Here is a 15,050-nt window from a genome sequence, read left to right as displayed (position 1 = left end):
AACGGGAACATTTTATAAACGTTGTCACTCGGTCATGAACGGGTGAAAGTGTCGCTGTGGGTGTCATAACACCGGGTACAGGGGGCACTGCAGCCATCTTCCTTCCCATGGGACTACAGGATTCGGCCATAGCATTCTGCACTGCTTGTAGTCACGTGCCCAAAATACCAATGTGAAGATCTAACTGCAGAAATGAATAATAAGCGGCGGCCCCGTCTCCATTGTACACGAATCCCGCCAATGAGCAGCCAGCCGCCGGGTGAGACCCCAGAAGACGCCACGGTGACCGCACAGGTAGCGGACGAGCTGTGAATAGCCAGGCCAGGCCAGCTGATCCTGGAGAATCCTGCGCTCGATTCATTCGTTGATCCTCTTTTCCTGTCTGGTCTGACTTTTCCCGTCTCCTGATTGGTCGGCTGTGAAGCGCGTTCCTTCTCCCCGGAAGTGACGTGAAAGGCCCGGCCATCCTGTGCAGCGGCGGCAGCGGCGTGTTCAGTCCTCAGGAGGCGCCACCATGGTGAAGCTAACTGCAGATTTGATCGAGCTGGCAGCGCAGTACACGAATGCGGTGCGGGACCGAGAGCTGGACCTGCGGGGTGAGAGCCGGGCAGACATCTTGTAACATAGCGCCGCACTGACTAACACGTAGCTGACGGCTCCAGTGTGGGGCCTGTGATGTGGCACATTTTGTTGTACCTGTAGGGGGCGCTGTGCTGTTTTCTGCCCTAGTGATCGGTGAGGTTTACATTACGTGACGTCATTACAGGTCTCCTTCCATTATAACTATGGTACAGAGCCGGAGTCAGGGTGACAGTGCAGGGAGCAGCGCCCCCATCAGCTTATAATGGATTCTGTAGAGGAGGCCGGACCAGCAATGATAGTGCCTTCTACAAAACCTGAAATCGCAATGGTGCCTCTGGCTGCAGGTGTGAACATTGCCTGAGGCAGATTATGCCACACTATGCACTGTCTGAACGGTGCATATGGACATTTGTGACATCCATACGCCTCAGTAAGATTAATGGAGAGGAGATCCTATCAGTTCTGTAGAAAATTCACTGATAATGTAATCACTGTTGATTTGGAATGGGGATCATGAGTTTAGGAGCAGAGTTATTAATAGGACACTGGTAGATGGCAACAGCAAGTATCGTATTAAAGGGAACTGTCATGTCCCTAGATGCCATTAATCTGCAGAAATAGGACTGCACTACTGTCCGGCCGCCTTACTGAAAGTTTGGTTTCTTGGAGAAAGTGAACTTTATTCCTCTTGGCTGCTGCTGAGATCGAGCTGCCAATGAAAGTGTGTTGTGTCCCATCTTTTGTCTTCAGGTGCACACCGCTCCCTGACCTCCCGGCCTCCTGATTGATTGTCCAGACCAGTGTCACTGTGCGCTCAGATGCTGCTGCATGAAGCAGCTTTGCCTCTGCAGCTATTCGGCCAGAGCTAAAAACCACTGATCGATGGGGGCTTCAGACCCTCACCAATCTGATAATGATGACCTATCCTAAGGCTTAGGCCACGGCCCCACTGTCAGTATTCGGTCAGTATGTTTTCTCAGGAGTGGGAGCCAAAACCAGGTGAGGAACAATCAGAGAAAAGGTATAATAGAAACAAGTCACCAATTCTGCATTTATCACCCACTCCTGAGCAAAAATACTGACTGAATACTGACCAAATACTGATAGTTGGGCTGTGGCCTTAGAGTATCACTATAGCAATTAACCCCAGCTGCAGTAAAGGCAAAGTATCTGTATTTACCGCCCTACTATTGGAGCTAATCCATTGTATGCTGACACTTATTATCACTTATTAGTGAATTTCTAAGCTAAGTATTAAAGCATAAGATGCAGCCACTGGTTTGTAGTTATGGCTGTTTCTGAAGCCACAAAGAAATACTGGCTCCTGCTAAACAGTAGTGAAGTGCAGTGTGGTGACAGGATGGCGCAGGGACATACTGCCTGTGCACTTGACTGAGACCCAGTTATTTTTAAAAGGGTTAAAGACAGAGTACCCACCTCAGTGTCCGACATGTTTTGATGGATCACCGGGGACTTTTGTGCTCACAGAGCAATGGCAGAAGGAGAATTGGGTGAAGGACCTTTTTAGAATTCTCTTGTGTCTGAGACATCACACGGGAGACATGCTTTTTTTCAGCGACTAAGAGCAGCGTATCCATACATTTCTGATATCCTTATTGGCCAATAGCTACGAATGGTTTTATACCTGCACTAAATCACCATCTGAGGAACAAACAACTTGAAGGGCTCCATTTTCCCCTCCAAGTGTCAGAACATAAAAATAACAGTAAGGGCAGGTTCAGACTAGCGTGTTTTTTGACTGGTTGCAATGTTTTTGTCAATGTTAGTCTGTGGGGCCGTGCACATGTTCTATATTTCCCTTGGACAGAGTCTCTCCGAGGAGAAAAATTACTGCATGTTTGAGTTTCAGCTGATATTCAGATCGCATTCGGCCAAGCAAGTCAATGTGTTCATGGGAAACATCCGACAGTACTCGGATGACATCAGAGGGCAGTCCGATTTCAGCGCAGCGCACTGACAGAATGGAGAAATTTAGTTCTCCATCTTCTCCTTGCAGTGTGCTCCAATTCTCTCATATACAGCCATCTGCCTGTACAAGCCCCAAGTGTTCAGTTTTCCTGCAATGCCCCCACTGGGTAAATGTAGCATTACCAAGTGACAATTCTATATTGTACAGTGTACAATACAGGACTGTTCCTGCTTCCCATCGGTGGTGCGCAGTTTTGCTTCTGCAGCATCAGACTAGCACTGAAGCTGGTTGGGTTTGGGAACGTTCAGTGATCCAAACAGCTTCAGAGCAGCACTTATGAGCTCTTGTAAAGAGTTTGTTGGCAATGCACTTACCCAGACTGGAACCTCTGATAGACTGTAATGTAAGCAACGGGCAGTAATCAATAAGATTAAAAATTCTTCTATTCTTAACAACGGAGGGGATTTTTAATAACTATTACATGTTTGTTTTGATAAGCAATTTTACCCATGGAAGACGACGAGATTAACTCTATAAGTCTATATGAAATTTTGCACTCCTTGCCTGTAGGCGCTGTTGGCTGCACAGTCATAAACATTGAGCTCTAGATGGGATGAGTTCATTTCAATAAACCTTATAAAATCTAAGCATTGAATTGTAGGGCAAGGCACAATAAGCTAGTGACACCTACATGTTACAAATGCCAATTAGTAGTTTGTACAAGTGGCACTTATGGTCTGCGAATAGGACAGCTCTTCTTCTGTGCATGACATGGCCCTAAAGCTAACCATACGCTCTAGATGGCAGTTAGCCGAACAAAGCTTCAGACGATTGTTCGGCCGACAGCCATCATGGCCGTCACTCCCATACCCAGGAACGATCATTTGGCCGAGCACTCCTGTATTCTGAGAAAGCTGCCAATAGACATCTATCCTTGTAGCTTATCTCTGAAAAAACAAAGTAATCGGACATAATCGATCGGCTTCCCCTTTGACAATCAGTTCGCTGGCGCCCCCATAGACATAAGTGTCAGGCGAACCCATCGATATTGGCAGGTTTGGCGGAAATGAATTCATATAATGTTTATTGGAGCTTTAATGCTTGAGCAACACCACTGTCCTAACTATCTACAGACATGACTAGAAGGTCGCATATGTTTTTTTATTTTTTGTAATGTCTCATTCAGACGCTATTGTTGTATCAGTGTTTTTCATTTATCAATGACGTACTCATTATAGTCTGTGGGGCTGTTCGCATGTCTGTGTTTGATCACACACTATTGTGTGTTTGCGCAAAAACCACTGAGATGTCCTTTGTTTTACTAGTAGCATGGATGGAAAATACCAATATAAGTCTATGGGTCCTTGAAAATCGCAGCTGTCACTCGAATGGCATCTTTGTGCAGTTTGTGATTGACATTGCAGAGGATAGGAGAAGCTTTGTAATTTATTTATCCAAACATGAAAAACACTGATGATGCCAGGACCATTTTTTCACATCCATATTTAAAACCGCTTGAAAAAGGTTCATTGCAACAGAAACGTCGCCACGCCGCATTGGCTGCATAAAGTCCACTTTACTTTTGGTAACTATTGGAGTGCTGCCTGCTTTTTCTGTTTCACTTATTTAAAACTGGACGTCTGAATGAGGCCTAAGTGTTTTAGTCCATAAAACCAGGAACTAGAAGTTCTTATATCAAGCTATACATGTCAACCGAGATGTCTGTATTAAAATAATTTTGATGTTTTTGTTCACTCTAGGTTACAAAATCCCAGTAATTGAAAATCTCGGGGCCACACTGGACCAGTTTGATACTATTGATTTTTCAGACAATGAGATCAGGAAGATGGATGGATTTCCATTGCTGAAGAGACTTAAATGCTTATTACTGAACAATAACAGAATATGGTAAGATGGTCCCTGGTCATCCCCCTGCTTTCTACTATTCAGTACCTACAAAAGACAAAAAATATATCTCATACCCTACCATCATTATATATAAATGTAAAGCAAAGTTGCATATGAAGTATAGAGTACTTAGTGAACTATTTTTGATCAAAAAAAGTATACAAGCCGTCCCACCAGCGACAAGGTGACCCTAAATTGGGACGGTCCTACACTGTGAACATGCTTCTATTTCTTGCATGTGTACCATCTTAGACCTCAGTTCACATTGCTTGGTTTTCTACTATTCAGTGTCTGCTATGCCAGTATCACTACGTTCAGGCTGTGATGTGGCCTCTGAGAATACATGCTGGCATTAATGGTGTTCCCCTTACCAAATAGCCATTTTATCATAAGACCTGTATGTATGTGTGTTTATAATGACCTGCAGAAAACAATTAACGTGAATTTTTAGAAGACAGTAAATTGTAAAAATAAGACACAAGTAATTATGGTGGAATTGCTGATTGTTTTTTGTTTTTTTTTTCCTTTTCACCCTACAATGTTTAATCCCTCCCCAATTCCTCTCTTCCCATTTTCACTAATTTTGAAGGGGTTAAAAGAAGCGGTGGTGGATAACCCTTTTAAAGACATGGTGACTTTTGTATGTAGTAAACGGAGTACATATAGCTGTTAATGGATTGACTATGTCCTTTTATCCATTCTCACTTTGTGTTTCAGACCTGTAATAGTATTTTTTTTTTCTAGCCGTGTTGGGGAAGGACTTGAACAGGTTATACCTAATCTCAATGAGCTGATCCTCACAAATAATAGTATTATTGAGCTGGTAAGATTTTTTTTTTTTTCCCCTCCTATGTGTATTTTATTAGACGCTTTACAGCATTGATATATTTATTCTCTATTTATCTTCAGGGTGACTTGGATAATTTGTCGACACTTAAGAATCTCACGTATCTCTGGTAAGTCATTATTTCACTGCATTAAGACAGGTTTACAGATATTGTATAGTCTTCACAAAGCTTATGGGAACAGATGGGCCTGGAGATCATAAGAGTAATTCTAGGCAGATCAAAACCTTTTATTTTTACTGGACCAATACGAACTTCCCAGAAAATAGGAATTTGTGCTAAAAGGATCAAGTTTCCCTTAAGGTTTAGAAGGTTTAGATGGATATTATCTAACATTTCCCTAATGTTTAAAGTAAGTTCTCATATTAGGAGACTTTAACGTTTGGCTCATGGTAGCCATGTAGAATGCAACACAGAATGAAGGCCCCTGCAAGTGTTAAGTGCACGCTTTGGCATTGTGGACTCCATTAATGCATGGGTATATGACATATGTTTAACCCCTTAAGCCCCGGAGCATTTTCCGTTTTTGCATTTTTGTTTTTGCTCCCCTTGTTCCCAGAGCCATAGCGTTTTTATTTTTTGGTCAATATGGCCATGTGAGGGCTTATTTTTTGCGGGACGAGTTGTACTTTTCAACGCCATTACTAGTTTTACCATATCCTGTACGGAAAAACGGGAAAAAAATTCCAAGTGCGGTAAAATTGCAAAAAAAGTGCAATACCACAGTTTTTTATTTATTTTTTTTACCACGTTCACTGAATGCTAAAACTGACCTGCCCTTCTTATTCTACAGGTCATTACGAGTTCATAGACACCAAACATGTATAGGTTCTTTTATATTTAAGTGGTGAAAAAAAATTCCAAAATTTGGTAAAAAAAAAAAAATATAAAAAAATAGCGCCATTTTCTAAAATCCGTAGCGTCTCCATTTTTCGTGATCTGGGGCTGGTTGATGGCTTATTTTTTGCGCACCGGGCTGACATTTTTATTGATAACATTTGGGGTAGATCCGATGTTTTGATCGCCCGTTATTGCATTTTATTGCAATTTTGCGGCGACCAAAAAACGTAATTCTGGCGTTTAGAATTTTTTTCTCGTTACGCCGTTTACCGATCGGATTAATTCTTTTTTTATATTGATAGATCGGGCGATTCTGAACGCGGCGATACCAAATATGTGTATGTGGGGTTTATTTTTTATTTTATTTTGAATGGGGCAAAAGGGGGGTGATTTAAACTTTTATATTTTTTTTATTTTTTTTTTTATATTTTTAAAACCTTTTTTTTTTTTTTTACTTTTTGCATGCTTCTATAGTCTCCATAGGAGACTAGAAGCAGCAACTATCCGATCGCCTCTGCTACATACAGGGGACGAGCAGGTCCCCTGCATGCAGCAGAAATGGTCCTGTGCTATGAGCGCCGACCACTAGGTGGCGCTCATAGCGACAAGATCATGACAACCACAGGCGTCTGCTGCAGACCCTGGGTTGTCATGCCCACCCATCGACGACCCGCGATCACGTGACGGGGTCGCCGGTGGGCGGGGCTTATGACGCGCTACCCGGAAGCGCCCGTTAAATGCTGCTGTCAGAGATTGACAGCGGCATTTAACATGTTAACAGCCGCGGGTGGATCTCGATTCCACCCGCGGCTGTTGCGGGCACATGTCAGCTGATTATTACAGCTGACATGTGCTCCTTTCAGTGAGGGCTCAGCGCAGCAGCCCTCACTGAACGGGCAGTACGCAAATATGCGTACTAATACGTCCCCGGTAATTAAGGGGTTAAATCATGCAGGATAGCATATGGAGTGCGTAGGGTCTCGATGATATTAGCCAAAAGTGCCACCTGGAAACACTATTCTCGCCTAGAAATACAGCTTCCAGAAGTCAATTTCTCCTTTAATAGAGAAAATATTCACACTATCCATCTGCCTTCGTAATAAACCCACGAGCTTAGGGCTAAATACACATTGCACTGGTTGCTTGCCTTGTAGCCATTTATTCCATTCACTAGAACCATTCGTTGCTTTTTATTTTCAGTTTATTAAGAAATCCAGTCATTAACAAGCGACATTACAGATTGTATGTGGTTTACAAAATACCACAGGTCCGTGTGCTGGACTTCCAGAAAGTCAGGCTGGCAGTAAGTTGTTTTCTCTGTCTTTTCTTGACACTAATTGATATTCTCGTTAGGAGAAATTATGTTTTTTATTACCACAAGTTTGTGAGGGGTTATTTAATCTACAATAAATTATGCTATTGTTTAAACCGCCTGTTTTACACTAACTGGTTGCAGATTGTAGTCTAGTATGGGGGGGAATCACTTAATCTGTCAGCACAGGCACTGTGTCCCCTTGGTGTGGCCGAGAGGTTGTGCACCTCCCTTCTTATCTGCTTGTTCTCCATCTATCTCTGGCTCCTTTAAATCCATAGTTGTAAACCATGAAGGAAGGTGGAGATAGGTGGGAAGGTGCCCTGAATTGTTTGGTCACACCAAGGGTGCACAGAGCGCCTGGGCATGGTTTCAACAATCAATTTATGCTTACAAACTAGCTTTTGAGCATAACTATATCAATACTGAATGTGCTTTTCTGTAGCAGTATTGGAAAGGCATTAACAGCACATAAGTGTCATGTGTAGGATCATACTGTTTGCTTCATGCAATTGGAATCAATTCTTAATTTTACTAAAGAAAAATAGTAAAATATTACAATTTGAGTCCACAGTGGTTGATGCCATATTTTTCGTTAGCCATTAAAAAAGGTAACAAATAGCCATTTTTGAGACTTCTCAGGTCTCTTCATCAGGCTCAGTATTACACAAAATCTGAAGTCACATATTTATACATGACAGGACACAGGAATTATTGTCTTATTTTCTGCATTATTCCTGTGTCCTGTTGTCCATTAAAAGGTATCCAACCACTGAGGACACTCAAATTTTAACACGGTACAAAGATATTTTTCCTGTACAAAGAAAAATAAAAAATTTATTTAAATATAGAGCATTATAATTTTTTTTCTTATAAACATTATTTACTTTTTTACTTGATTATTTTATGCAGCAAAGCTGACAAGTAAACGTATATCGACAGTAACTTAATCAGAGTGAGGGGGATTTAATGACCTCTTTATTGACCAATTGGAGCTCTAGATAAAGCAGAATAATGGGGGCCATATTCTTGGGGTGTGTCCACTCTGAGGGTTTTTATGTGGGTTTTGAAGATCCGGTTCAAAAGCCACACATAAACAAACCTCCAGTCTTTGAAAAGGCTGCCCTTCAAAAAAAACTGAGCATACCCTTTAAATTAGCTGTTGAAGAAAAATATAACATTTATTTTTAAGACTTATGTGCAGTTTTAGTTTAATTCATTAAATAAATCACTTTCTCAATAAAGATACCCTGCCACCACGTTTTTGCTACATCATCTGAGTGCATCATGATATAGGGGCAGAGACCCCTACTAAGCAATGTATCACTTGCTGGGCTGCTTGATGTAGTTTTGATAATCTGCTGATAAAACAGTGATTTTATCACACTAGAGGAGTAGTATCATCCCAAACCTAACACTGATTGGAAGCTTCCTATACGCTCTGTGCATAGGCAGAAAGCTGCCAATAAATGGCATGGGTGGGGTTATACAGAGCACAGCATTCAGAGAACTTGTAGATCAACAGTAGACAAAACACCATTTTATGAAAACTACACCAAGAAGCTCAGTAAGTGATGCTTTGCTGGAATCAGGGACTCTGCCCTTACATCATGCTGCTCTCTGATTCCCTTTAAACCAGAAGACAACCCTTTTATAGTGGACTATTTTCTGCAATAGTGTAATGATCTGTATGTATATGACAGTAAGCGGCCCACAGACACCATTGTTGTTGGTGCCACCCTAGATGGCTTGGGGTCAGTCTGAGTAGTCGCTTAGTTTTCTTGTAACCAGACAGTTGCTGAGCAGTTAGTCCCCAGTCTTCAGTTTGCTCTTGCTGATTCTTATTTAACTCTGTGTATGGTATCGCTTCAGGAGCGACAGGAAGCAGCGAGTATGTTCAAAGGCAGGCGGGGTGCACAGCTTGCAAAGGATATTGCCAAGAGATCAAAAACGTAAGATACGAATTTCTCTCTGAAGCTTGAAAGTTTCCTTCACAAGCACCTTTCTCCAACACATCCTCATAAACAAAATTCTGGAAACAGCATATATCATATTTGGCACTGTCGACCTGCAATTATGGCATCAGTTGCATTTTAGTCTCAAGAGACCCAATTTGTTTCTCATCTCTAATATTTCAAGGCCAGATGATCTACAAACATTGTCTCATCTAACTGTATAGTCATTTCACATCCCTTTGATTCTAGACCTCAAATCTAATCTCCATAAGGTGCTTCTGGAGAAGCTTTCTTTATGTATCAGTTGTTAACCAAGATAAGATACTACACTGGGTTGAAATCACTTTCATGGTGACACCTATGAAAGATGAGAGAAGCCAATAACCATCTATGAACTGATTTTTGTGTAATCCTTTTTCTTCCATTCTGTCCATAGATTTACTCCTGGGGCTGGTTTACAAGCAGAAAAGAAGAAATCTGGTCCCTCACCAAGTGATGTTGAAGCCATCAAGGTATTCTTCAGGTTTAATCCTGTGTCAGAGCTCTTCAGTGTGTCATTAGTACTTTCATGAAGCATTTGCTGCTTGTTGTGGCTGGCTTGCTCTGTAGTTAGTGCTCATGACCCCGTTAATACAATATTTTATTTGCAATTGATAAATTGCCCTCTGTTGCCTTTATTTACGTTGGCCAGAAAACCCCTTTATCATGTATCTGCAGTTGTTGAAGCGTTGTGGACCCCACTGCATTCTATTATCTTTAATGCCATACTTTGGAGCTGCAGGGCTCTCCTGACTGCTAGTGTAGGGGCAGGGCAGAATATTGGGCACAAGTCTCCCATTCTGACACTTGGTAAGATTTGCATGGATTGTCCAATATTTTTATATTGATGACTGGTCCTTTGAGTAGCTCTTCAATAACAGTTTGATGGGTGGCTGACGATCATCATCTGGCATCACTTCCAGGTAAAGCCTGGTTAAAATGTTTTATGGAGCAGAACACCACCGCTCCTTATGGTTAATCCTTGCTGACAGGTACTGTGGAACGGCTCCTATTGAAGAGAATCCGTTGGTCTGCACCTTACACTGTTTACATGGTGGAGGTGTAACAGCTGATCGGTGGGGGCGCCAGACATGCACCCTTCTCCTAAATTATTTACCTATTCTATGGTGTAAAAATGGTGGACAACCCTTTTAAAAATTGTCACCTATCTAGTAGATGGGTGATCATTTATGAAGTCCAAGATACCCCTTTAAAGGGACTTTATCAGCACAGCATGACTGTTCAAATTAAGTCCTGTCACTCAGCGGGGCAAACATTTAAATACACCTTCCCACTTGCTTGGTTTCCATCAGTCTCCACCATAGGGCCAGGGAAGGGTGAAGATGGAGGGAAACCAAGCAGGCGGTGAGGTGTATATAAATGATTGATCCCGCCATGGAGCACCGAGCGCACGTACTTGGTTTGAAAAGTCATTCTGTGCTGACAGTCCCTATTATGCGATGATTGTCAGTTTTCTACAGAGCTGTTGATTATCCTTGCTATAGAACTTTGAAGCACTAAAAGATAAAGAATAATAAAGACAGAGAATAAAGGGATTCTTAACAAGATGACCCAACCCGCCTCATGTCTTCCATCTAAAAAGAGACAAATTTGTGAGGCTACCTCTTTACCGCTTTGTTTAGTTTCCAATTCTTCACAACTTAATACTGTAAATCTTATTTGCCTGAAAACTTCACTGGTGGTCCTCAATCTGTCCAGCAGCGATGGCGTCCCTGACCACCCATGGGATTGGCTGTATCAGTCACATATAATCAAGAATGGCAGCAGAGAAACAAATTCAATCACAGTTGTTGTGCACCAAAATTACAAAATGTCTAATATATTCTTTTGAGAAGAGAACCAAAAATCCTCTGACATATTTTTCTAAAGTGTAGAACGTTCCTGTGAATGTCATTCATCTAAATATTTTGCAAAATGATAATGTAGGATGTATCTGCTGCTTTATTCCCTCCCATGTCGAACGTTATATTTGTATAATAGACTATATTGAAGAGTTTTAGTTTTAGACATGTACCGTTGAATTAATTAGGGGATTGGTTATATTTGTCTAATTCTTGCAATGTTCCAGAATGCCATTGCTAATGCTACAACCCTAGCAGAAGTGGAGAGGCTCAAAGGTTTGCTGCAGTCTGGTCAGATTCCTGGTAAAGACCGTGCTTCTGGTAACTTTATTTTCTTTGCTTTCTCTTCCTTCTAATATTCGCTTCTTGGCCTAATAGGCTGATCTGTGGATTTCATGGAATTGATATTTGTGGGAAATAATCACTGTACTGTAATTCAGGTTTTTTATTTCTTCAGTTTAATTCCTGCTCATTTTGGGCTTGAGCCCAGGAGTGGTTCTAGTCACTGACCGCTATCTCTGTACACACACGAAGAAGTCTGTCCATGGCTAATAAGGTCACCTGTTGGTCTGCTAAGTCTACAGTGAGCAGGAATGTAAATGGTGGGGGGAGAGTTTGATTATGTGGTCTTGTGAAAGATTCAGTATGTTTCCTCCTGCCTCTAACACAGGCTTTACCCAAATATGGCTGCATGTGCAATGTGACGAGGGATTTCATGGTTGTGCTTTTTTGCACTATTTTTAGGCACTGAAGTGTTCATTTCTGAAGAGGCAGATGAAGAAATGGAGGAAGACACAACTGTCAATGGGTCCTGAGCCACCATCATTAGTGATGTACTATTGCCAGACTATTTGTTTCATTGTAAATGTTCTTCTGTAAATTTTATTTTGAATAAAAGTTTTTGTATTATATTTTGCTGTATGGTATGAAGTAATGACCGTTAAAGGCTACGTTCCCACGATGAGCTTTTGATGCAGAATTTCTGTACCTATTTTTTAAGTTGGGTTACTTGCATTTTTTGTGCAGTTTTTTTTAACATGTGGTTTCTTTTTGATGTGTCCTACTTTAAAGCTGCTCTGTTTTTAATACTTCCTGGTATTTGGCTGTGACATACTTGGGAGCGGAGCACGTGTGTTTTTGATGCGTTTCTGCCTCGGAAATGCACTTAAAACGCATGTCTGTTTTTTACTTGCAGATTTTCTGCATCTAATGCAAGTCTATGGAGAAATTCTGCACAGAAAACTCAGCGTAACTGCAAAAGAAATTGATGTGTTGCGGATTTGAAACAGGCACCGCAGGTCAGATTATGCGGTGTTAAAAAGAAGCACAATGGGCATGAGATTCCTATAAATCCCATCCACTTTGTTGGAACCATAAGACACTGCGTTTTTTATACTGCATCAAAAAACACAAAGTTCATTGTGGGAACGTGGGCTTTGTGATCTTTTATCAGTTTCAGGAAAATCTCATACCATGTAATACTGAAATTTGTGTGGCATGGTAAGTGCATACATGATAGATTTTCTTAAGGCTAAAGTAGGGACTATCAATATATTTGCCATATACAGTTTGAGCACATAACCACAATATGCTGTAATTACCAAACCTATAGTCTCATTTTTTTTTGCAAGGGATGCATTATCAAAAACTGGAGAATAGAAAACCCCTATTGATATTTTGGAATCTATTCAAACTGGCCAGAATTATAGGAAAAATGTGACTTACATTTGCATGCAGTTTGCAGAAACAAACAAAAAAAATCTGTACATGCTAATCCATCCAAATGTATGGAAGTCAGAAATATTTGAAACCATTCTGCACTGTGAATTTATCCTTACCAAGCAGATAGATGGCAGGCCAACAAATGTGTATGGATACTTCCTGACACCCCCCCCCCCCCCCCCAGACTGGGAGGAGATAAGGGTCAAATTATTTGACTGTACACTGAACCCTTTTGTGCTTGGGGATGGAGGAGTGTAAGCTGCCAGTGATGTCTCCACCATTGAAAATACTTGGTTTTGACAGACGTTCATGTGCATGGATTCTAGAGAAAGGAACAAGCGTGTCTATTACATGGGGTGGCAAGCTTTAGCCGTGCATTGAACTATGTAGGTGCAGTCCAGCCCAAATGTGTGGTAATGGGATAGTATGATACGGGACTCAGCCTACCCAAGCATTGGTGGGATTACGTAACCAAGTCTGTGTAAGACATCGATGGCGCTGGCACGAATTAAGGTATTGTGGGTAGCAGCACTCGTTTAAAGGGAACCTGTCAACAGGATTTATCACTATAAAATAAAGGTATGGCCATAATGGTGCTATTACACTGATTAAATTGATCAATCAATGATGGCGGCGTGAAACTTAAACTGAAGTTTTGTGCTGCTGCCATCATTGGGTGGGCAGTGGGAAATTTAAAAACTGAGGCAGGTCACTGAATAATAGGTGACCTGTAGAAACAGAGGAGACAGGTGGAGGGGCTGGAGAAGAAACCAACCCCTCCCCCTGACCCACCCCATTGCACAGAAGATGTTATCAGAAGAAAACATAAAACCATAATTAAAAGAAAAAAAACGCTGATCGGATTCCTTCAACAAAGGTATCAATTTAATCAGTGTAATAGCGCCATTATGGCCATACCAGGACTTGGCACAAATGTCAGTGCTATCTATTGTGAAGAATCCAAGGTTGTCACTCGCTCCCCTTTGTCCATGGCTGGCTCTTGGTGCAGTGCTGGTGACTTACACAAAAAGCAAGGCTAATAGCACAATTTGTTTTTAATAAAAATATTTTTTTTTTACATATCCATAAGCAAAAGAAAAAAAAAATCAGTCATGTGGCTATTAATGCCTTTTACTTTCCCCACATTTTAAATATATTAAGCAATTTAATGAGAAAAAAATCTGTAGTTGGGCAAAACAATGATTAAACATGAATACTTAGATAAAACATTGCCGGTTAGATATGAATAGAAAAAAAAAAATAAATTCCATTTGTATTCTCCAGCCCATATTATATCAAATGTATACTGCACTCTATAGCCCCATCTCTAATAACATCTTAAAGGGTAAATGTGTTTTGACCACACTGATCTACTGCAAAAGTCATTTAGTGTTTTTGCTTTGGTAAGCAGGCACTTTTTTTTTTGTCTGGGGCACTACTGTGTTTGACTACCTCATGGTAACTACCAATCTTAGTATATGTGTACATGCAATCCCTAATACTATTTTTAATGCAGCCATCCACTAAACATACTACATCAATGAGCCAGCACCTTCCTTACCCTGTCAAAAGAAAGATCACGAGTAATTAAGTTTCTGCCAGTAAGAGTGCATTTAGACAGACTGACCGTGGCAGTTATAGGACCATTGATCAGCTACATATAAGTTAATTGTTTAATGATCGCACTTGCATACATAGAGAACAATCCTTAAGCACACAAGTCATCATTCTCAGCAGCACAGGACAATGTGCTGATGAGAATATACTGTATATACTTTGTTGTCGGGCCTTAGGCTACAAGTATGCAGTCATTTGACTGCAGACTTGTGAATCCTTACACCGTGCTCGGAGCATTCCCAGGCGTTTGGCGCAGGCAGTCATGTATTCGATTTACATACATTCTGAATAGACTTGTCCAGTCTTGCTCAATAAACGTGTATTGAGCGAGACTCCACCCATCCAGGTGGCTCATGACCACATGTATTCAAATCACATATTTATGCCCACTGCTCCCAGCACAGGAGAATCCTTGCAGCACACATTTCACAAAGAGGA

At 41.2% G+C, this 15,050-nt stretch overlaps 1 protein-coding gene across 1 annotated transcript; it reads left to right on the top strand.

The window, feature by feature from the left end:
* The first annotated feature begins 404 nt into the window (after positions 1-404).
* On the top strand, positions 405-12,159 carry SNRPA1 (small nuclear ribonucleoprotein polypeptide A'). Its single transcript, XM_073653389.1, has 9 exons — positions 405-596; positions 4,273-4,420; positions 5,165-5,243; positions 5,330-5,376; positions 7,306-7,408; positions 9,290-9,369; positions 9,809-9,884; positions 11,501-11,594; positions 12,018-12,159. Exons 1-9 carry the CDS (start codon positions 515-517, stop codon positions 12,086-12,088), a joined length of 780 nt encoding a protein of 259 aa, XP_073509490.1. The 5' UTR covers positions 405-514; the 3' UTR covers positions 12,089-12,159.
* The last annotated feature ends 2,891 nt before the right edge of the window (positions 12,160-15,050 follow it).

This window comes from Phyllobates terribilis, unplaced genomic scaffold (assembly GCF_046119375.1).
Source record: "Phyllobates terribilis strain yellow unplaced genomic scaffold, ASM4611937v1 Scaffold_11__3_contigs__length_659146591, whole genome shotgun sequence".
Taxonomy (NCBI): Eukaryota; Metazoa; Chordata; class Amphibia; order Anura; family Dendrobatidae; genus Phyllobates; species Phyllobates terribilis.
Note: the sequence above shows the minus strand (reverse complement) of the source record. Positions and strands in the feature narration are given on the sequence as shown.

Bases quoted from the DNA above. Each gene is read 5' to 3' on its own strand.
- SNRPA1 (XM_073653389.1), top strand. From the start codon at position 515: ATGGTGAAGCTAACTGCAGATTTGATCGAGCTGGCAGCGCAGTACACG. The intron at 5,377-7,305 runs GTAAGTCATTAT...TTTTATTTTCAG, and splicing joins AAGAATCTCACGTATCTCTG to TTTATTAAGAAATCCAGTCA. The intron at 11,595-12,017 runs GTAACTTTATTT...CACTATTTTTAG, and splicing joins TGGTAAAGACCGTGCTTCTG to GCACTGAAGTGTTCATTTCT.